This window comes from Labrus bergylta, chromosome 1, assembly GCF_963930695.1.
Source record: "Labrus bergylta chromosome 1, fLabBer1.1, whole genome shotgun sequence".
NCBI lineage: Eukaryota > Metazoa > Chordata > Actinopteri > Labriformes > Labridae > Labrus > Labrus bergylta.
The window spans coordinates 29041619-29063885 of NC_089195.1; the positions used below are offsets into that span (position 1 = coordinate 29041619).

General features: G+C 39.9%; 1 protein-coding gene across 2 annotated transcripts in view; it reads right to left on the bottom strand.

Moving 5' to 3' along the window:
* The window catches only part of mast1a (microtubule associated serine/threonine kinase 1a), a 68230-nt gene extending 54053 nt beyond the window's left edge, over window positions 1-14177 (bottom strand). The window contains exons 1-3 of one of the 2 annotated variants that reach the window (XM_065958444.1): window positions 14025-14172; window positions 13097-13247; window positions 1575-1606 (exon numbers count right to left, since the gene is read on the bottom strand). In XM_065958444.1, coding sequence (XP_065814516.1) covers window positions 1575-1606; window positions 13097-13135 — 71 coding nt within the window. In that variant the 5' untranslated portion in view covers window positions 13136-13247; window positions 14025-14172. Of the gene's footprint in view, window positions 1-1574; window positions 1607-13096 lie in introns of both variants that reach the window. The other variant, XM_065958449.1, reaches the window with a different exon arrangement.
* Between the last annotated feature and the right edge of the window lie 8090 nt (window positions 14178-22267).

Below are 22267 nucleotides of genomic sequence, written 5' to 3' on the forward strand. Positions count from 1 at the left end.
ACATTTTCTTTAACTTTCACTCAGGAGCAAAAATCAGCCTTTTAAATTTGAAATAAATAATAATTTGACAGTTATCGTGATAATTATTGATATGAATATTTTAATGATGATAACATTTTTATCGCCCAGGCCTACCTCAATGTAAAAAAAATGTTTTCAGTCACATAAAAAGAGTAAAAGAATAACAAACAGAGTACAGCTGATAGTTCCATTTCAGCACCATGGACAGAGACTCATACAGTACAGCAACAGCAGAGCTTCTTTACGTACTATCATTCTTGGCTCCATACTTCACTTTTCTTGCCATAATTATTATAATTGCTCTAAGAGTAAGGGTTTTAAACATGCCTTTAAGTGAAAATTTAAGATATTTAACTGAGTCTTGTCAGACCTTTCAGAATCAGTCAATTCAAATCCCTTCTAAGTGACACAGAAAACGGCTCCAGAGGGTTGTTATCATTCTGCGCTAAATGTGGAGAGGCAGACTAAATGTCATCACGTTGGTGAAGCTGCCTAAAAATGTTAATCTCCTGCTCCTGGTGATGAAATTTAAAGAAATATCGGTAAAGCATTTAATTTAAGAGCCCCATCAGAGAGAGGAAGTGTCACTACCTTTTACTTTCTGCCTATGATTTCTCTTTTTTCCTCTGAAAAGGTATCGCTTAAAAACAATTGGCTATTATTGGACGTCAGTGTAATATGTTCATTAAAGGAACATATTAAATAAGGGTGCCAGTAGCTCAGTCTGTAGGGACTTGGGTTGGGAACCAGGGGTCGCTATTTCAAGTCCCAGTGCGGACTAAGTTTGAAAAATGGTCTGGTAGCTGGAGAGGTGCCAGCTCACTTCCTGAGCACTGCCAGACATCTCTCCATTAGTGCATGTCCATAGGATCCAGTTTGTGCATGTGTGTGTATTTCAGCCTGTGTGCGTGTAGCATGAGGTGTCATTTAAAACAGTTAGAGCTGTGATTTGTTGCCTCATCAAATCGCCCTTCAACAGGATCTCTCTGCAGCCTTCATAAATGTCAAAGAACAACACACAACATATGAGTCATTCACTAACTGCTCTGTACATTTGATGGCTTAAGTCCACGCCATGTACCGCTCTATTCTCCCCTGTCATAACCTTCCTGTCTTCTCAGAAGCTTGGCGGGGCTCCGAGGTCACAGCACTCCGGCTCTCCTGCTGCTGAACTCTCATTGCACGGCTCACTGGTGCAACAGATTGACGCTCTGAGAGTGAAAGGGCTCCCACAAAGCTGGAACATGCTGCAGCCTAAAGACAAGGCGCCTGCTGCAAAAATACTGCTACTTGACCGTGACTTCCTCTGACAAAGCTGGAGAGAGAACTTCTCAAAACATCACTCCTTTCTGGTGTGTGTTTGTTTGTGTAACATGGAACAGTCTGGTTTGCATTGTGCAGAAATATCATATAGAAAGGGAGTTAAATTAATGCTGGTATCCTGGCACACAGCATATAAAGTCTCTTGTAATCTGGAGAGGGGCATGCACACAATCTCACAGTTTATCTAGATGAACATACAGAGGTACAGATGAGCAGAAATGTGAACTTACTTGCTACTTTTCCGGGGCAGAGGTAGATCCTTCTGGGGGGAAAGAACACAGAGGAAAGAGACAGCCCGATTAGACAACTTGAACACATGATGCAAACTGTTACAGCAGGACTCAGCTAGACCGTGGAAAACATCATGTTCAGTAAATGTGATCTAGTACATGAACATGCATAAAACCCTGTAATCTCTATTCACTGACACTGTCAAAGACTTTTTTAAAGTCAAAGTGAGACACAGATTACAATTATTATAAGTTATGTTACAGAGAGCAGGAAATGTGAAATGGAAAGAACTCTGTCAATAACTGTTTGTCTTATTTGCCTAATTTTATATATAGTCATGATCAAACTCTCCCTGCGTCTGTTTTTTTTTGCGCAGCATAAATACACGTCTTTAGTGCTTGAAGAAGAAATTAAGAAATTGCAGGAGAAAGTCTTATAGTGAAAGGGTCTTAACTTCAGACTTGATGTAAAAAATAATCATGCTGTAATTCATCTGTCTGTCCCCGTCCCATACTCAGCTGTTACACACACTGAGATTTACAGTATAGAAATAATCAATCTTAATAATCAAATATCAAGTTATTCTTTTGTCTGTCTGCCATTTTTATACAGGACAGCTGAAGAGAGACAGGAAATGTTCAGAGGAGAGAATTGGGGATGACATGCAGCAAAGGGCCGACCGCTGTGACAAGGACTTTAGCCTCTGCACATGGGACGCCTGTCATATCCGCTAGGTTGTGGGCGCTCCTCGTTTTGGGGTTTTAGGCATTGATGAGGCATCAGTTTTAATTTCATTACTGACTAAACAGGAGCTTTAAAAGGCTGTGATGATTACTTGTTTCATTTTCACATCAACATTATTAATCTAAATTAAATTGCCACTTTGCCCCCCACTAACAATCATGAACTTTACTATGGTATCATTGGCACATAATGCTGATATTCCATACAGATATATTCAAATATAGCTTTGAATTTTGATTACAGAAAGTGCAGCTGCATCTTATGATACAATGGTCTGAAACAGAAGTGCAGAATGAGACTTATTCCATCTTCTAAAACACATCTAATCCTTCTGTAATGTAGACTGAAACCGATTCGATCTAATCTCTATCGAACATGACGGTGCTGATCAACTTCACAGGTCAAGAAAGATGGTTGGGCACATTCTCAGCTCGTACAGTCTCACCGTAAGAAGTGTCTACAAATCATCTCCATGACGACGCTCAGACGAGATGGAACAGTTCCTTCTATATGAGTTTAAATCCAAGCCTTACATTTCAGTTTAAAAGATTTAATTTGGGGGGTGCTGGTGGCCCAGATTCGAATCCCACCTGTGGCTCCTTTCCTGCGTGTCATTCCCTACTCTCTCTCTCGCCCCGATTTCCAACTCTATCCACTGTCCTATCTCTCCATTAAAGGCACAAAAAGCTCAGAAATAAATCTTAAAAAAATAAGATTTAATTTGAAAAACCTGACAATTTTTGCTGCTTCATGTTTCTATGTGAAGCCAGCACAATGAAATGCCGGGTTTACTACAGCTTTGTGTAGCCTTACAGAGAACAACAACAACAACAATAACACTATTAGTTATGTTAATAAAAATATCAAAATCAGTATCGCTATCAGTACATATATATCGGAATCGGAGCTGAAAAAAAGTGGATTGGTGCGTCTCTGTGTGTAGACATTTTTGTTTTTCTTTCCAATCCAATCCAATCCAACTTTATTTGTTAAGCACTTTAAATACTATAAAATATTTAACAGCTCACATGAGATAAAATGTGAAATACAGAATCAAGTTAAAAGACATAGAACATAAGTAAAAATGAAGAGGCACGCAAAAAAGAAATAAAAGAAAGAAATAAATAAGTCGACGTCTTACTGTGTGTTTGTTAACCTCTCATCTGTTCCCTGCTCAGTGCTCGGAGACGTCAGAGCTACAGGAATCACCAGGTTGAGTGGTGCTAAAGTCAATTATTTCAAAAAAAAAAAAATGTTGCTGCTATATTTATGAAACTGGGACACAACAGCAAGGACTCTGATGTGATTATAATCTAGTAGAACGAATCTGTGTGGTGCTTGTTGCCAATCTGTTCCAAATTCAATCAGCTCAGGTGAGATCAAGTTTCAGTCAATTTCTATTGTCAGCAGTATCCAGCTATCTCTCCACGTCCCAGTGGCTCCGCTAAAAAGATATTATCATCTGTATCTTTTCACTGGGGGAAAAGGCTTAATGACACAGGGCCATGACAAAAAGATGAAAGGAATCCAAGCGACAAAACACGCAGTGCCTGAAGATGAAACAAACAGTCACATGGAGGAAATAAGAGGAAAAATACGAGACTGTAATCTGTTTTCTACTTGAGAATTTTCCTCCCGTTAGACGAGAGCAGAACTAAAATATCTCTCTCTCTTTCACACGCAGTCTATCTCTTTGTCTTTGAATAAGTAAACAAACAGTACAGAACCCAAACAGAGTCAGGCTGACGAAACATGACTTGACAGCTGCAGCTCTCGTCTCAAAACAAGCTCACAACCCAAACTCAGCCGCTTTACGTTCCAGCACTGCGAGACGCTAATACTCACACTAAATAAGAAACTACGGGAAGGCAATGAGCAGTATAAAACCCCTTTCTGTGCTGCAACAGAAGAAAAAAAAAAAAGGCACGATGAAAAAAAATCATAATCATAATTATCCCTCTTGGAGAAGGAACAAGTGCAGCGCTGGCGTAGTAATCACATGAATGTCAGAATAAAACCTTCTCTGCTGCAGACACAGAGATTATTAAAGGAACATTTTAACACTTTGAGAGATACAGCTACTCACTTTCTTTCAGAGAGTAATAAAAGGAAGGTGGAATCCATCCTTATGTCTGGTATGGACTCTGAGGCAATTAGCTTAGCTTAGCAGAAAGACTGGAAACAAAGGGATACAGCTAGCATGGTTCTTAATGTTTCTTTTTTTAAAGACCCCCTTTAAAGCCTTATAATCCTTTCATGTGGACACAAACTGAGATGTAAATAAAAACTGTTTATTTGTATTTTTTGTTTTGTATGGAGCTTCTATGCTGATACTACGATCTGATAAAGAACAGTTTACTATTCAACGAGCACGTCTTTGCAGCTTCTCCATAGATTAAATGGTAATCTTTGCTCTATTGAACTACATCACCCTACCAGTCTGTAGTTTCTATCTGTGAACAGATTTAAATTGACAAGACGTCATTTTCTAATAAATTGCTGCAATCCAATCCGTGTTTTAATCTGGATATAATCTACAGTTTTGAGTATGATAAGTATAACTTTGATCCAATGAATCAGGATTGTCCTGATCCCAGCAGAGGACTGGAGTCAGACTGGATTACTGGGAAGAAAATGTAGGAACACTTTTAGATCGGTTAAACTAAACCACTTTTATACCAGGTTGTTGATATTTGAATAGATTTTTTTAAGTATCTTTGCACGACAATAATGTACTGCTTCAGCGAACAATCAGACACAATTTTGTTCCTTTGACATATTTCACCATACAGCATCAAAATCAAACGTTTAATATCTAAGTAACTGTGAGGCTCTTTCAGTTTGTGTGGATTTTTGAGCCCCCAGTCGACAGTTTGTAGTCTGGTGTCCACTTTAAATCACTGATTCTTTAAAGTCTGTATCTGGATCAGATCTTTGAAAAACAGAATAAAAGTGAAATTGAGCTGGAATATGTGATCTTTGGTAGCAAAAAAAAATGGATAACCAAATCTTTACATTCTTACCTAGAGTAAAACCTTCTGAACAACCGGGCCGTGGATATTACAGAACTGTATAGCTTCATAAAAATAAAAATAAATAAAATAAACGAAACCGATAAGTCGTCAGGACAGCAACTAAGTGTACTTCCCAAACTATTCCATTAACATGGAGAGTTAAAACACACTTAATGCTGATGGACCGGCAGCATTTCCAACCCAGTTCAAGGAAATTGATCACTGTATTTTTTTCAATGGAAGTGACATCACCCATCATAGTGAGCTCTTTCATGGACCACTAATGAATGACATCATCAAGAGGAAGTGAGTTCAGCCAGGGTGAGTCAGAAAGCACCCCGCAGGAGACTCACGTGTGTGTGTGTGTGTGTGTGTGTGTGTGTGTGTGGGGGGGGGTAATAGGGGTAGCTAATGGATAAAACCCCAACACCTGCTCCCTCTCCCCATCTCAGTCCAACCACACAGCTCCTGTATGTGTTGTTGCCATGCTACCGGTCGGTCCAGAAAATCTCAGAACTTAATTCTCCGAGATTTTAGATAACCATGACAACACGTGAACATTTCAGAGACTTCCAGCTTGCTTCGACATAGACATTGAGTTATACAGCATGGGTTGGAAATGTTGAATAGTAGGCCTAAAGCGAAAATGTTCAGAGACGTTTGGGTGGTTGTTTTATCAGAGATGGAAAAGCAACGAGAGCAGCATTACAGCATTACATTCCACTAAGGCCGGCATACGCTGTGAAATTGTGTAAATGTCATGGAGGGACGTCATCTCACACTTTGTATGAGTGAGTTGTTTACTACGCACAACCAAAGCTCAGTTATTATTTGCTCACACTGTATGTTCTGAAGGTCAGGCATGACCTGAATTCATACTGTCATCAGGAAGGGACATTGATCAGTCAATAACAAGTCAGATCGTTCTCATATACATGAACATCAGACAACTGAAACAGACTATTATACATTTACGTTTCTGTTTGATTTTAATCATTTTAACTGACTGAGAAATTAGACACTAGGATCACCTTCAGTTTGATGTCCCTTTGTGCTCGAATCTATTAACGCTTGTTTTATTTTAAAAAGGTCTTTGTTGTCGGATTATCTGACCTGATTCTGACGTGATGTGTGTGACATGTAGAAGATAGACAGGTGACACGTCCTCTGCACAAGATGATGATTTTTCAGTGATATTTATGGTCTTGGTCGTGTCTCTGTCTTGGTCTTGGCCTGCACTCTGGATCCCTAAATGTCTCGGTCTTGGAGTACTCTGGTCTCGGGAATGTCTTAGTCTGGGTTAGTGCGGTCTTGACTACAACACTAACACACACACTTCATACAGGCTTAAAAATACACCTTCGGAAATGTGGTGAAAATAGTATAAAGGTGTGAAAACACCCCCAACAAACTACCTACCTACCTCGCACTCACACAAACATACACATGTGCAAGAACACTCACAACCATCCACACATTCATTATCAGATGATTTAGTTTTGTTTCCAACAAGAATCTGTAGCAAGAATTATCTGAGTGGATGTTGCATTTAAGGGATGAAAAGAAGGATCTTGAATCCGTGGTTTTACAGACAGACTAAAGAAGGAACATGCCATCTATCTGTCTGCAAAAACAAACTGAAGTCGTGTTAACACATTTAATCGATTTAGCACAAAACACGAAATGCAAATTAACCACATTCTCCTCCGTGCTGTACAGTAAGTGAAAAAGAAAAAGAAAACTGTTAAAAAATGATAAAAAAATGAGACGGCTTTCTCTGTCCGACTGAAGAACGGGCATCACATGGTTTTTCCCATGTTTTTTTTTTTTTTTTTTGGGTTTATATTTACCCAAGGACAAACGGAAGGCCAACTGGAAAGCAAAGAAAAGAAAAATGTTAATATGCTGCTGCTCTGGGCAGAGTCATGAGGCTTCTGTTCTGTTTCTGCTGCCAAAGCTGACAGCAGATCGCGAGGCAAATGTCACGCCGTGCATTCTTCACTTTAATAGTTTTCCTTGAAAGCTTGCACTGGTCACTACTCTGAAGTCTCAAATAATGTAAGGTCCTACTGAAATGACTCACTCTCATGACCTATATTTCTCTCTCAATGCTTCCTCTTACCTAGACCATATCTGGCTGTTCTGGATTTTAGGCTGAACTCGAACTTTGTACTTCAGAGGCGCATGGCATAACATTGAAGCCCAGTAAAAAAAAAAAAAGAGTTCAAATATTTGAAGCTATTCCCAAATATATTCTGTCCTAGATCAGTTTCTTTGATGTACACTTTGCTCTCTCGGTACAAAACCTCCCCTCTCTGAATAAAACTGACATGAGAAGGACGGTGTGAGGGAGAACAAAGCAGTGGGCATGGCAGTGAGTGACAGGACTTGGCACAGAGAGATGGATCTTCTGCAGTGATCACACTCTTATCCCCTGTGCTTAGCATATTGGAAACGGGCTCACTGCCCAGAACAAAATATTGGACAAATTCTGCTTGAGTGTGTCTGTGGACATGTGTGTGTGTGTGTGTGTGTGTGTGTGTGTGTGTGTGTGTGTAGTCTCGTACTTCTACATCTAGATCTGGGAAAGACACAAATGACTTGTGTTTGTCTGCTTGGGGTGACAGGATCGTCTTGACTTAAGATGATAAGCAACATCACAATGACACACGGTCGCTTAAAGCCAAATAAAATGCTACCATGGATCAATGCAATCGGTCTAGCTGAATCAACTGTTTGTCATTTTGATTTATTTAGCGTTTCAAAATGCAGAAACAGGGCGAGTTGCAGCACAGTCCAATATTCTGTCATTGATTTGAATGCTTTGAATAAAAAAAGTCAAGTTTATAAATAAATGCCAGGAGTGGGCATGTATTGAGGGCCTTTGTTGCATGTCACATCTTCTCATTTCATGTTTGTCTTGTCTGTTAACTGTCAAATATAAACATGAAAGGGAGGAAAATGGAAGTCAGAAAAAAAGGGTATGCTTCTGGGGTACAAAAAAAAACATATTCTTCACGCGAACATCTTCTGAACGTTTGAACCGTATTGTAATCCATTTCCTGAGTAAAAAAAACAACCGCGGGGACTGCAAAGGCATGGTTGGTCAGGCTGAGCAGGGGGCAGAGGGATGAAGTGTTTAAGACGTCGCTCGATAGCCCCAGAGCTAACGCTAGCTCCAGACATCCTGGGGACACGTCCATTGTGTCAAAATCCAGGCTGGACTCGCTTTAGATCTCTCTGTTGCTTCAATACAGATGTTATTCTCATCCGTAAATAAACTGTCCCACATAGCGCCCCTACAGGCCATAAGTACATCTGTTAAAAAGGCTGGAACTGCTGCGTTTGTCTATTTGGTGTTGTTTTCTGAGTATGTTTTTGACTTGTTTCTTCTATGTATTTGCAGCACGTTTGACGTTTCAGCTATTGCAGAGCCTTTGCACCGACATGTCACTGTATTAAATAGTCGTAAATACAAACATTTAAAGCATAGAGGCTAAGAAATCAAACTATATGAATTGATCTGTCTTCCTGTTAATTCATCTTCGCTTGCTGTAGCCCAGCACTGCTCACAGCCTCCAGAAGGGTGGCACACATGTATTTGGGCAGATGAGCAGTGCATGGTGGAAGTGACTGTCTGACAATGGACCACTGTTCCAAAACTTTAGGGCCAATATAACCTTCAAAACATTATTTGACTTTTAGTCTGAGTCGATCAAAACAACAGCAAGCCAACTCAGAATGTCTAAACAAAAGTCAAAGTGTGTTTGAGCCCAGCACAGAGGTGTTGTCTTAAATCCAACTTTGAGAGAAAACTACTATCTATTCTGTCTCAGCTGCTTAGTGACTGCAATGCTCGAACCAGCTGAGGTGGTAATACTCCTCATATTGTGCCAGTGACGGACCGGGCTAACGCTAGCTTCTTGAGTTAGCATAAGTGTGCCGAAGCGAACCAGTACTTCGGTGAACATCATTGTCTAACATTAGTCCAACTAAAGTATTACCGTAGCTCCACAGTGACCAGTGCTGCAGGTCTTTGTGCACTTGTTTCCTGGAAGGTGTTAATTTTAATTCTAACAACAAGAAGCTGAACAAGAGATTTGATTTCATTGTTTGCTGAATAAGTGACCCAGTAAGCCACAGCCTGAATGTCATTATCAGGTCAAATTAAAATAAAATGACACATTATAATGGGATTTTTATGACTCTTGCAGTTATGAAGTAATTATGGGTAATTATGAAGCAGGCTATGAGGTGGAGTAGAGGTGGGTCAAATTATTAACTCGGTTGCAGAAACCAAGCGGCCAACTAAGGTGTTGAAAAATGAAGCCAATGCAGAAGTGCAAAAAAAATGGCAGCTCTTCAAGTGTCTCATTAACGTACGCGTGTTAAAATGCCAATTTTTACAGCTGAATTAATCATCATGTTTACAGCATGGTGCAAAGAAACAAAATTGTAATTAACTGCACAGGGGACTGATTTTTTTTTTAATAACTCACCCATTTGAATTGTATTAAGGCTCAGAGTAATGCATAAATTAGCATATTTACAGTTGGGCTGCGTTGACTGACAGGTTGGCACGTTTCACCTGTTTGCCACAGGGCTTAAGGCTCGCCTCAGCTCAACCTCGTTGCCTGTCACTAGGTTGACCTGAAGTTAGTTTGAGATAGCATTTTAAACATTTTCAACCACCGTCATGGATTCAAAACGCCTCATATGAAACACTGAGACTACGTCCATGTTTCATAAAGTCGATGGCAGAAACAGGCACATCTAGTATGTGTAGGTCTTGATCTTGCTAACATATTCCAGACAATGAAAACTACAAAACCAATACAGACAGTTTAAGGTCGGTAACAGGATGATGAAGCCTAGCGTCCTTACATACAGCTTCAACATGTCCATGTGTCTGTCAAATCACACAGGCACCTCATTCTTACTTTGAGGAGGAACCTGGGTGATTGTAATCATTCAAAAAACCAAAGGTTTCATTTTGAGGATTTCAAATGATATTCAGCTGAACTGGGCTGAACTTTATTCAAGCTCTTATCATTTTTACTGCATAAGTACAGATTAACAATAACGTTATCTTAACCAGACACAACATTTCCATTCACGTACACACACACACACACACACACACACACACATGTACAGACGCGTACACACACGTACACACACACAAACTACTATCCTCATCTGTCTCTGATGTGAAAGTAGATCCAGGCAGTAAAGGGATCTAGATGTTGTAATAGCCACTTAAATGGGGTCTACTGTAGCCCACAGCTGCTGTCTGCCTCAGGTCTATGCTGCCCCTCCCCCCTCCCCGGCCTCCAGCCCTTTCAGCCCGTCCTGCTGCTGGTGGTTGGTCTTCCTCCCTGAGGGCGCACAAGGCTGTTAGGCCACCATTAGTCCTGCTAATGGGCCTGACAACTGCGCCACATCCTCAGCATTTAGACCTCCTGCGTCTGAGATATTATGGATATCGACCACTTCAATGGAAAGGAGAAAGGCGGGCAGGGGGTGGGAGTCGATTTCATATGTACATATAGGCATGAGTGTGATGCACAAGCACACGGAGAAACACACTCAAGATTCTTAGTGTAGTCACTGTACAGTCAACTGAATGAATGGACTCGCACATTAATGGCACTCAGCGTCCGACTAAAATCGAAAGTTGGATTCTACTTTCCAGTGAATGTATCTGTCCGTGTGTGTCTGTGTGTGTGTGTGTTTCAACATAATAAACCTCTATGATCACATCTCTACTCAAGACATTCTTTTATAAAAATGCTTTTACTCTGTGATTTCGTTAATTGTTTTTATTTTTTATTTTGCTGTCTTCTTGTTTACTCTCTGCCTGTTGCTTTAATTGTCTCTCTGCTTTTAATTTCTGTTGTAAAGCACTTTGTTACTTAAAGTAGTATTATTATTATTATTATTATCTAATGGCCTCTGGCCCCCCTGACAAGCCCTTGCTCTCAGTTTCCCCTGAAAGAGTTGATGTCCATGTCTACATTTCAGCTTAAAATTAACTCCTGAGAAAATATATCAATCAGAGGACGACAGAGCTGAGACCCAGAGAAAGTCTTCCAATTGTACTCACTGAATCTCGGCACAGGACTACTCCTGAGCTGGACTTTATCAAATTCAATTTAACTATAAGAAAACACTGCATATTCTTAAACACTCAAAAGTACATTTCATAAAACACTTCCCTTCTGTGATGCTGATACAGATGATTGTGAAATTACTCCTTTTGGTGTTAAGACTCCCACAATGCCGACAGTCTCTCGCATGTTTGACAATGAAAACAAGTCAGAGTTTTGTCAACAGGTGACTTCATCTGTCCAATAAAAAACATATTCCCTGAATCAGTAGGTAGATAGTAGTTGATGTGGCACAGCAAATACAAATCGGCTACTGACAGCGGTTCATGCCACATTATTTTCTGATATGTCCGTCAACAGAGCCAATGAAACCGTTGTTGAACAGATGCATCGATGCACCGATATTGCATCAATAACACAAAACAATCATGAATATGAAAGAAGAAAAACTGCCTGGGCAAACTATTGTATTGCTTCCTCCACACTGACATCATCATAAGCAGTTATGAATTACATCCAGGTTTACAACAGGAGGGCAGCACCTGTAGGAGTGGATACTCTACTAAGCCTGGCAGTGTTTCTGGGATGTTCTACCAACAGAACAACAACATTTGTGCAGGAAATCATCCAATTTCCCTTGTCTATATTTTTCAAATGATGAGCAATCAGCGAGAGCAGAGCATCTTGGCACTATGTGCAGAAGAGTACTTTTACTGTAAATTAATACACAGCGAAGCAGAGAGGGGCTGGCAGACAATGGCCCTGCCTGTCTCGGTTGATTAATTTCACGCTAAGAGCCCACCACATGGAGGAAAGCCTCGAAGGAAGCTTTTACCTCTGCCTTCCTGTGTTTGTTATAATGTACAAGATACAGTATGGGTTAAGAGACCAGCATGCATAATGCAAATGTTATGAAATAATCTCAGTCTCTTTAAGCAGGCTGGACCCAACTAGTTATTTTAGATTTATAGACATTTTATTCAGATTCTTTTTTAAAAACAGGTCTGTTCTAAAAACTACATTTACTCGACTGTGTTTACAAGTTATGATCAAACTTTATTGTTTGGGGAATTTATCTCAACTCAGGGTGTAGATCAAAGAAAAAGTGGATGGACTTTGTAAGGTATAACAAATGTGTTTTCTAATATCCACAAACAGCTTCTCACTTGGTTTACCAGCAGTGTTGGTGTATCACTATGTGCTGCTGATATTGCCAGATTAAGTAACATATGCTGCCATATTTGTTTTTTTGCCAGGTCACCAAGTCATATCTGACATGTTGCATTTTCCATGTTATAAATCAAATGACTTAAGGTCTTTCTTTAAGGCCTATATGTCACCTTTAAGAGTGCCTTTTCACACTATAGATGATACATAGGACAGCAGTTTGTTTTCTATGTCTGGGCATGTCTTTTAAAGTGCACATAAATATAAAACCAAGTTCAAAATGTTAGCATTAGCCATGTTGATTTACATCCTCTGTCCTACATCTGTGTGGACAAACAAAGAACAACCATACAAGATTGTTTTTAAATCTAATAATGACGTGTCATTGTAGGATATAGTTAAAAACCTTCTCAGCAGCTTGTATCAGTAATATGTGACCCGTGCTACAGGAATAACTTTTGAAAAAGGGGTCAAAAGAGTTCTCACCTGCAGCCTCCGTCTTCGGATGATGCCAGAATCATCCATGGCGCGTGGCAGTCTCACGCTTGTCAGAGGGGTCTCGTGGCTCCGGTGGTTTCCAGGTGACGGCGCGAGAAGATGCACCTACTCTCGCGAGCCACAACTGCTCATCAATTCACTAGCAATCTAAAAAAAATAAAATGTGGCGGGGCTGCTTTAAACCTCATTAACCGGCTATTTATTATGTTTACTGTGTCTTCTGTCGCTTTACAACTTAAAAAAACAAACAAAAAAAAACAGTACCACAAATGACAAAAGTGGAAACAAGTTTCACTTTGTTAAAAATGTGACCTGTCCTGCAGACACTTCTGACCAGGTTGTTCTGTGCGAGGCTATACTCAGTGGGACCGGCCGTGCACTGCGTGAACTCAAGTTCAGCTGAAAGACTGAGAAAACACACTCAGATCAGAGGCGAGACTGCCACATCGAAAGCTATCACAGCACAGATTTGATGCTTTGTAAACATCTGCACCCCAACACAAAAATAATCACATCTCGTCATCAATACTATTACTTTAAAAAAAAAAAAATCTCATCGTATAAAATTGCTTCTTCTATCGCAATGGTCCTCCCTCGATCTGTAGCGATCCTCTCTTACATGTTACAGTATGGTGCACATTCAAACACAGCCTGTGTGCTGGGATGAAACCAATGCACACGGGGAGTTCATTGCATCCGTATTGCACACATCACTACACAGCTGTATCGGATTTATATGACACAACACACGCTGTCAGGGCTTAAATGCGTTCAAAAAGGCAGATCAATGAGAATCTGTAGCGAGTCTATAGGCTACGCTTCTCCGTTTAAAAACCCCCTCTCTCTCTCTCACAAACACACACACACACACACACTACATACACACACACGTCGGTAGTAAAAGCAGCTCGCTAACTTCACGTTTTCGTCCACTGGTTGGCAGATGTGTCCGTTTTTTTGAGCGCTCCCACAGGTAGACGACGTGTTCACCCTCCTCTTCTTTGGTGTAACATCGCTTTTCTCGCCAAAATTGGTCCGTGGAAGCGACACGGGCTTCGCTCCATCCTCAGCTCTTCTTTGCCACCCACTTCCTACTACCAAATCACGTTTAACCCTTTAGACACCAGAAGCTTTTTTTTTTTTTCCTTCTGCATTTATAAGCTGGTGAAAGTGGGTTTTTCAGCAGTATACAAGTTTTTCATGCTTCAAATATAACTGTGTACTAAAATAATTGGAGCCTCAAATTGAAGTTGTTTAATTGATTGATGAAATGTAAAGCGCTCTACAAATCAATTTGATCAAATACGTATTAAAGCTCTTGTGTTTTAGCAGGCTGTGAAACAGACGGAGATAAATCCTGGTGCCTGTACGACCTACACAAGCAAACAAGTCCAGAATTTACGAGATTTATTATTTTTATGATTCATTTTTTACGCCTGACACAGCTTCTGCAGGGTAGCTACCAAACAAAGTGATTGACTTCATAATAACAACACAGTTTTTTTTTTCATTTTCCATGGCAGGTACACAGTGCCAAAAAAAACAAAAACACCACTAATGGTGCTTTCACACAAAACAAAACTCCTGAAAAACTGGGTTTTTTTTCAGGTCGAGCTGTATGTGTGATCGTAAACATCCACGTTTTTCACAATGACTTCATCCAGAGCTACTCCTGCATGCCCCCTTGTATTTTTTCTTCAAAAAGTCTGAGGGAGCTGATGTTAGAAAACAGCAGGTGGTGTTGACATTTATATCCTGTGACCAGTGCATGGTGCATCGACTTAATGCATGCCACCAGTTTGATCTCCGTGCACACATTTAAACAGCTTCATTATGTTTTCTGTTCTTCAGTATGCTGTTTTGCACTCTTGTTTATATCGTGATTCAGTCAAACTACACGTAGCATTGATATAAAGGCATTCAAATATTCTCATCATAGCGTTGTATAGCGGACTCTTTTGCTTCCTCTGTCAATTCCGCATCGTTTTTTACATCATGTCTTGCTTCAGAAGACCCCCCGCCCCCCCCCTCTCCAATCTGATATGGATAGTTGCTGTGGGGTGCATATGTGACCAACCAGGTCAGGAGAATTTCAGGAGCAGCCTTGATTAAATTCTCTAGAAATTTTCAGGAGTGCATAAGTGAAAACGGCTTAATGAAGGAAAAATCCGCAGACAGATAAGAGGTACAGCTTTGTCCACAGGGGGCGCCAAAATCAACAGAGACCAAGAGTTCCTCACAGGAGCTTTAAATATATATATATTTTTTAAAAGTCAAATCATTTTTTTGTGACATCCAACCAAAACAATTTGACTAATAATTTAAAATGAAATCAAAGTGAAATCAATCATAGGTTGCATAAAATGATATTTTAATGACACAAATTAGTCAACTGCAATATAAATCGTGGTATTAATCCTACATTTTTAAGCATTAATGATCTCATACTGTATTTCAATTTTTATGATGTAAAAACACAGATTTTTTTTATCCATATGGCTCACTGCAATCTGCAACATTGACTGAATAGACAGCAAATTGAAATTCACAATCCCCTCAATGTTTGACAAGTCCTGTGTACTTGGCACGCAGGCTGCGGTAGTATGATCCATTTCCTTTGCACAATGTTTGCATAGAAAGTTATTTAGTAACTTCACAGTTAGAGTGCCGGATCGAGATGTGGTTGTGCTGTTTTCTGCACGTGTGCCTGACGTCTGACTGAATTAACGGTGCACAGAGCCCGCCGTCATGCTCCCCCTGCTATTCCAATGAATAACAGCATCAAGCGTTATGCATTATTCAACAATCACACCTGTCACACATGGGATTCACTGCAACATAACATTTCACAGCTCCTCGCCCTTCAATCCCTCGCATCCCTGATCCAAATGTTAATGAATGAACGCTGGCTAAGAACCAAATTCCCACCATGGTAATCTTAAAGAGAAAGACCTGCTGGCATATTAACTGAATCTGCAGATCTAAATTTAACAAAAGGTGAAGCTCCCTGCCCCCACTGAGTCTGCCAACAGATGTCGATGTGTGGTCAATAAAATGAACGCTGTCTGATCGATACTAAAGGAAAGACATCACTAAGCTGAACTAATCAGTGACTCATCCCAATCATCAAAGGCCAAAGTCTCTCGGCGTGTTCACACAGTGTAGTTCGCCTGTCAGGATGAAGCCTCACTGTTAAACATTCTCACTAAAAAGAAAGACATGAGAGGAATGCTGGTCAGAGGTGGCTGGGGGAGGTTGGATCAATGTGGAGAGAGAAACACAAACACACACGAGGCAGAGCAGCTGGTCCGGCTCCAGCTCCCGGGATGGAGGGAGACAAGAGGGAGACTTAGTGGCTTTTAGCATCGTGGCCTTAATGTTCTTCATCTCTCTGAGCAGACAGAGCTGGCAGGCTTTAGTCCCCCCCCCCCCCTCTCGCCCCCCCTCGCCTGGAGATTTACTGCTGACAGATCACTCTGGGTTCAGCCTCAGCTCCCCACCACCACCTCTTCAGGGCTCTCACTCTCCACAGCACATATGTACATGAAGAACTCCCTCACCTAATTGTGGAGCAGCGCCATATGTTTGCTTCAAAGAGGACTACAATGGTTTAAAAGCTGAACTGATTATTTTTCCATTAACTGCAGATTACATTTTTAGATTAATAAATTAATCCCTATATGGTCAAAGCTGTGAATATGAGCCAATCACAATTTCTCAAAGCACGATATTAGGTGCACAAATTGCCTGTTTGTCACATAGAGACTAGAAACATAGACCGTATAAAACATGGACGTAATCTCAGTGGTGTCACATGTTGGTTTATGAAGAGGCGTTTTGATGTCGAACATAGGCGATTGTCTTGTTAGAAATGTTTACTCTGCTCAACTTTATAACAACCTAGTTCCTCAGACTCAGGCGTCCGGCGGCAGTCAGATATTTGAATGAACATTTTTAGTTGTAGTTTACTTGTTGTGTGCCGTGATGGTACTGTCGATAATGTTGTCTGTATTTCCATGACATCTCAACTATTAAACTCTAATAGAGCGCGTGGTGTTCAGACAGCTTTGTTACATACATCAACGCTCAAGAGATTAAGTTAAGCACTTCCATAAAAGTTGGTAACTCACAAGAAACAGATTATCAACAATGATCAAAATAGGAACAACCATTGCAAAGGTATCCTACATTTTAGAGCCAAGTTTGAGTAAATCTCCAAAAGAAAATGGATCCAACATTTCCCAATATGCAACCCAATTATTTAAAAATAAAGCATAATGGCAGAACTGAGATCAAAAAATAGTTCAGTTAAATTTCATAAAAGCTGTGCAAACTGTGTTGAATTGGCATTTGTAAAAGATTCCTTTCTTCAGAGCAGTGAGGTCATAATAAACTAATCTAATGAGACAAAATGAAACATCAGAGAGGCACTGATTTTTAAAAATCAGGGCCGATATTGATACTGATGTTCGTTAAACAATTAGCAGATTCCAATGGTTTCTTCATTCTTTTTTTTAGTTACTCCTTGTGTCTGCTCTTCAAAAGAGCGATGTGATTGGACGTGTTCTCATTGTTGTTAGTAGTCCCTCCTCTTACAATGCCAGTCACTGGAACATATTTGACAGACTGCATGTGGCTGAGCTTCTCCGAGACAGTGTAAGACTCCCACACAGACACTGTGACATCTTCTGCCAAAATAAGAATCCTCTTCTCTGAATCAGCTGTTAGGTATGCTAGCTTGGTTGAAAAAGACTAAAATACAACCGTCCTTTAAATGTTTTAAATGTTCTGTGCTGTTGTTTATTGTGTGACAGGGCGCATATTAAGGGACATGGTTAATATTGTAGATATTAAACATGTTGGCATTGGCCTCGTTAAATCATATCATGATCTACCACTAAAGAAAGCACACTAAATAAACTGGCAACACGACTAAATGTGCTTTGGTGTCAGAAGGTGAAAAATGATGTTTCACAGGGTGACCCAGATACCAGCTTGTCTGCCTCCCTTTGCACATTTAGCATGTGCTGCTTTTCTTATTAATATTAAATAATGAATGAAGGCACATGAATTTTACATCTTTTTTTTTTTTTTTGTTCATTAGGTGCTCTGAGATTTGGAGAGGGGAGGAGAGGCAGCAGTGCAGAAACCCTTACAAGCACAGTTTGAACATGACAGCGGAAGACTTTTGTCATATTGCTTCGTGCAAAAGCTCTCAAAAATGATGTCATCCCTTTCTCAACGGATGCCCCGAGGGAGGTCAGATGGGGTCAGCCCTCTGCAGCCAAAAAGCTTGGCAGGGCTGGGATTTGGGATATGCCTGCCGCTTGTGTGAATCCCATTTCCCGTCCTGGTAAGCCTGTCTCATAAGAGCCACGTCAGCTCACATCTCTTCATAGACTGCAAGCACCTCCCCCTGTACTCACATCTGCTGTGTGTGTGCGTATATGTGCGTGTGTGTGTGCGTGTGTGTGTACGTGCGTGTGGTTGTTCAGGTCAAAAACACAGTCAGCATTCCTCGATTATTGTTGAAAGTGAAAGTTTTCCCATGGTGATGAATCACTTCAACCAATAAGACGAACAAGGAAAACAAAAATATTCAACACAGTCCAGTCCACAGTCTTATTATATTCCAGTAACAGATCCAAACTTTGAAAACCTAATGTTCAAATAATGTAGTGTTTTCTTTTTTCAAATTACAGTTGTTTATTTCATTTTTGATTACTTTGAGGCGATGCTTACAGTGCACTGTAAAAACAAAAAAGTCATGATAACATAAAATTCTAAGTTAGTTTTACTTCAAGTCTATGAAAATGTTGTGTTAACTCAATGTTATACGTTTGTGTCACCTCAACTAATTGAAAGATTTCCAACTTTGAAAGGTGATTCATATTAACTTAAAAATGACGAGCTCTGTCGAACCCTCCTTGCTCGCAGAGACATCTGTTGTTAGAGCATCATCTGTTGTCAGAAGTTGTTTAACCTGCTAACACAGCAGAAAAATATGAATAAATTTGAGGAGGGCACAAGGGTTAAACATTACCCCGGCACGAACTTTGTCATTTCTAACGATATAAATAGTGTCCTGTGTGCTGTTAAAGTATCGTCAGTGCCCAAACTCAAATTTTATCTTAATATCTTAGTTTTGCTATGGTTGTCAGGAGATGTAAACGTGTCGTTTACAGGAGATGTTAAATTAAAAGCACGTGCTACAGGGTTTTCAACTGAGCGTTTTCTGCTGTCCGCGCTGCTGACATCACTGAAAGCTATGATTTAAAGGTTGAAGAACTTGGTTGGTTTCTATGATAAAAACAAATAACCTGTAGAGATGATACCTTTTTTAATTGTTATTTGAAAGGAAGTTGAAAGTTTCCTCAAAAGCAAAGAGAATCACTAAAAATGTATAAACTAAATTGATTTAAGTTAACTAAAATAGAAATGTACTGTATATGTATATTCAATTTAAATTGATGAATTCATTTAACTCAATATTTTAGGTGGATTCAACTTTTGATAAGATATTTTAAATTTTTTATTTCAAGTCAAAAGAAATAGAAAGACCATTTTGACTCAACTAGATGATGATTTTACAGGAACTGAATTGTGATCAAATGTTTTGTTAACTTAAAGATTTTATTACAACTGACTTGATGTCAAGTTTATTTTAGTAGAATATTTTATTTCTTGGGAATAATCACAAATGTATCTCAACTTATCTTTTTAAGTTAATTTAACTTCGAATTTTAAGGCTGACCGGACACTAACTTTTTAAAGTTATAACGAGTTTTTTCACAGTGTGGTTGAATCTGATTTGATCTGATTTTTCATGTTTGTGACGTCTTTCTAAATATTTTTATGACTGAATCAAAGCCCTGCTGTTACTCCATACATCACTCCCTCTCAGCTCTCTATTTTTGACTTATGTGATGTTCATTTTAAATTGATCTTTTACTGTATTGATGCACTAAAATGTGCATGTGTTAACACAGACTTTTGATTCTTTGGCTGCAGATTGTTTGTGAATGTAAGCAGACTCCATTTTTAAGGAGTTGATGGAGCTGAAGGGAAACTGGGAAGAGGAAAGGCATCTGAGAAAATAAAGTCCATTCTTAATTTTGTGTAAATATACACATATAATCCAACAATTACACCTTCACATTTCTCATCACAGCACCTTTAAAGGACTTCTAATTTCACTTTTACGTCCTATAATGCTGAGATTTTACGAGTACTGCACTCAGCGAAATGAAGGGGCAGGGACCAATTATAATTAAAATATAATTCATTCCAAATGCCCTAAAGGCCAAAAGCTACAAACTTATTTTTATATTGGTGGGGTCCCACGGTGCATTTTAAAAGCACCCCTCATAATGACTCCAATAAAGCATAACACAGGATGTTCCCTCACTAAATGACTATATTAAGATATTCAATGCATACCAGCGGCCGCTTACCCTTTGACGCAGTAACTTGCACAGTCATCTGACAGAAGCTCCTTCATGTGAGCAGTGTGGATGTGGCCTTTTCTGGTGCTCTTTTACTGCCTCTGTTTCGATGATAAATCTCACACTGCCTCATCTGTGTTAAAGTGTAGGAGCTGCTGCTAATTAGCATTAATGCTAACATGAGATGACTTTGAAGCTGTGATGAAAGGAGGTTGTGTGTGCATTGATTACTTGTCCAATCTGTGCTATCTAATCACAGACGGGGTATTATTAACATTGCTGCATTCTTCTTTAAGTGATCAAAAACAACTGTACGTGTAGTAGACAAACTTCACCCCTCCAAAAACTCTTAAACATCACACATTATGACTTGTCGGAGCAGGTGAGGAACACTGAGATGTCAGTTTAACAACTTCAAAACTCTTCTGTTTGTCTAACTTTATTTAAAGGACATATTATCCCCCTTATCCACCTTTTCAAACACTCCCCTGTGGTCTTAGTGAAACATCTGTGCTGAGCTTTGGTCAAAATATAACATGAATCAAGCACCAGAGGAGGTTTGTGACCCTGTATAAACCAGCTCTCTCAGAACGCTCCGTTTTGGTGTGTGTGTCTCTTTAAATGCAATGAGCCCCCCCCTGAGTTTTCCCCGTAGACATCACTCCTCTGTAGTGAGAATAAAAATGGAGGACCTGCGCAAAAGTTTTGTTCTAGGCTGGGGGTGGAGTCCATGGGTGGAGATATCAGGGGAGGGGTTATTTTACCAGAATCCCACTGTGATGTCACAAGTTGAGCAAATTTGAAACTGAGCATTTTTCTCTGTGTTGTAAGACTTATGCAGACTACAAACAAAGGACTGGATGAGTTTATTTCGCATTTTGTGGGTCAATAGACACTCAGGTTACCCAAATATATGTTCAGAAACACTGTCACAGTCTTTAAAATATGTCCCCTTTAATTACAGTATTGACAGAGTTCTGCATGTCAACAATACCTCGTCTTTTTCCTCGGTTCAACTTTCGATCAATTTGTCCAACGCTTCTGATCTTTTGTCCCGACTCTCCACTTGAATCCTCTTTGATCCTCTACGTCTCCCCTTACTGTTACCCTCACTGACCCTCTTCCATCACCTCTTACTGTCCTGCATATCTGATGTGTTAAGCACTTACACCTCCTCTCTCCTCCTCCTGTCAGGTCCCAACTTCTCCTTATTTCCTGGCCTGTGTGTGTGTGTGTGTGTGTGTGTGTGTGTGTGTGTGTGTGTGTGTGTGTGTGTGTGTGTGTGTGTGTGTGTGTGTGTGTGTAAAAGTGGGTCACAGACTACAGCTGCAGTAAGAGCCGTGTCTGGGAAGAGGAGCTTCTCTAAATAAAACAGCATATGATCAGCAGTCTCCGGAGCGCCTCATCACACATACATCAACTGAAAAAGATGGAGGGAAGAGGGGAAGGAGTTCAGGAAGGAAACATGATGTACAACCAGCTTGAAGGGATAAGTGGGTCTCTGGCCTTGTAGTCTCTTTAAAGATAGAAGGACTCTCCGCTCATAAGTAATATATATTATATCTATTATACATTAAGGCGAGCAAATGCTTCTATAACAGCACTCGCATGATGGATAGCCATATGAAGTTTTCCAATAGTATCTGAGCTGTGGTGTTTATGAAACTAGTAAATATGTTGTGTGGTTTCTAGTCGGGCCACAAGCAGATGGTTT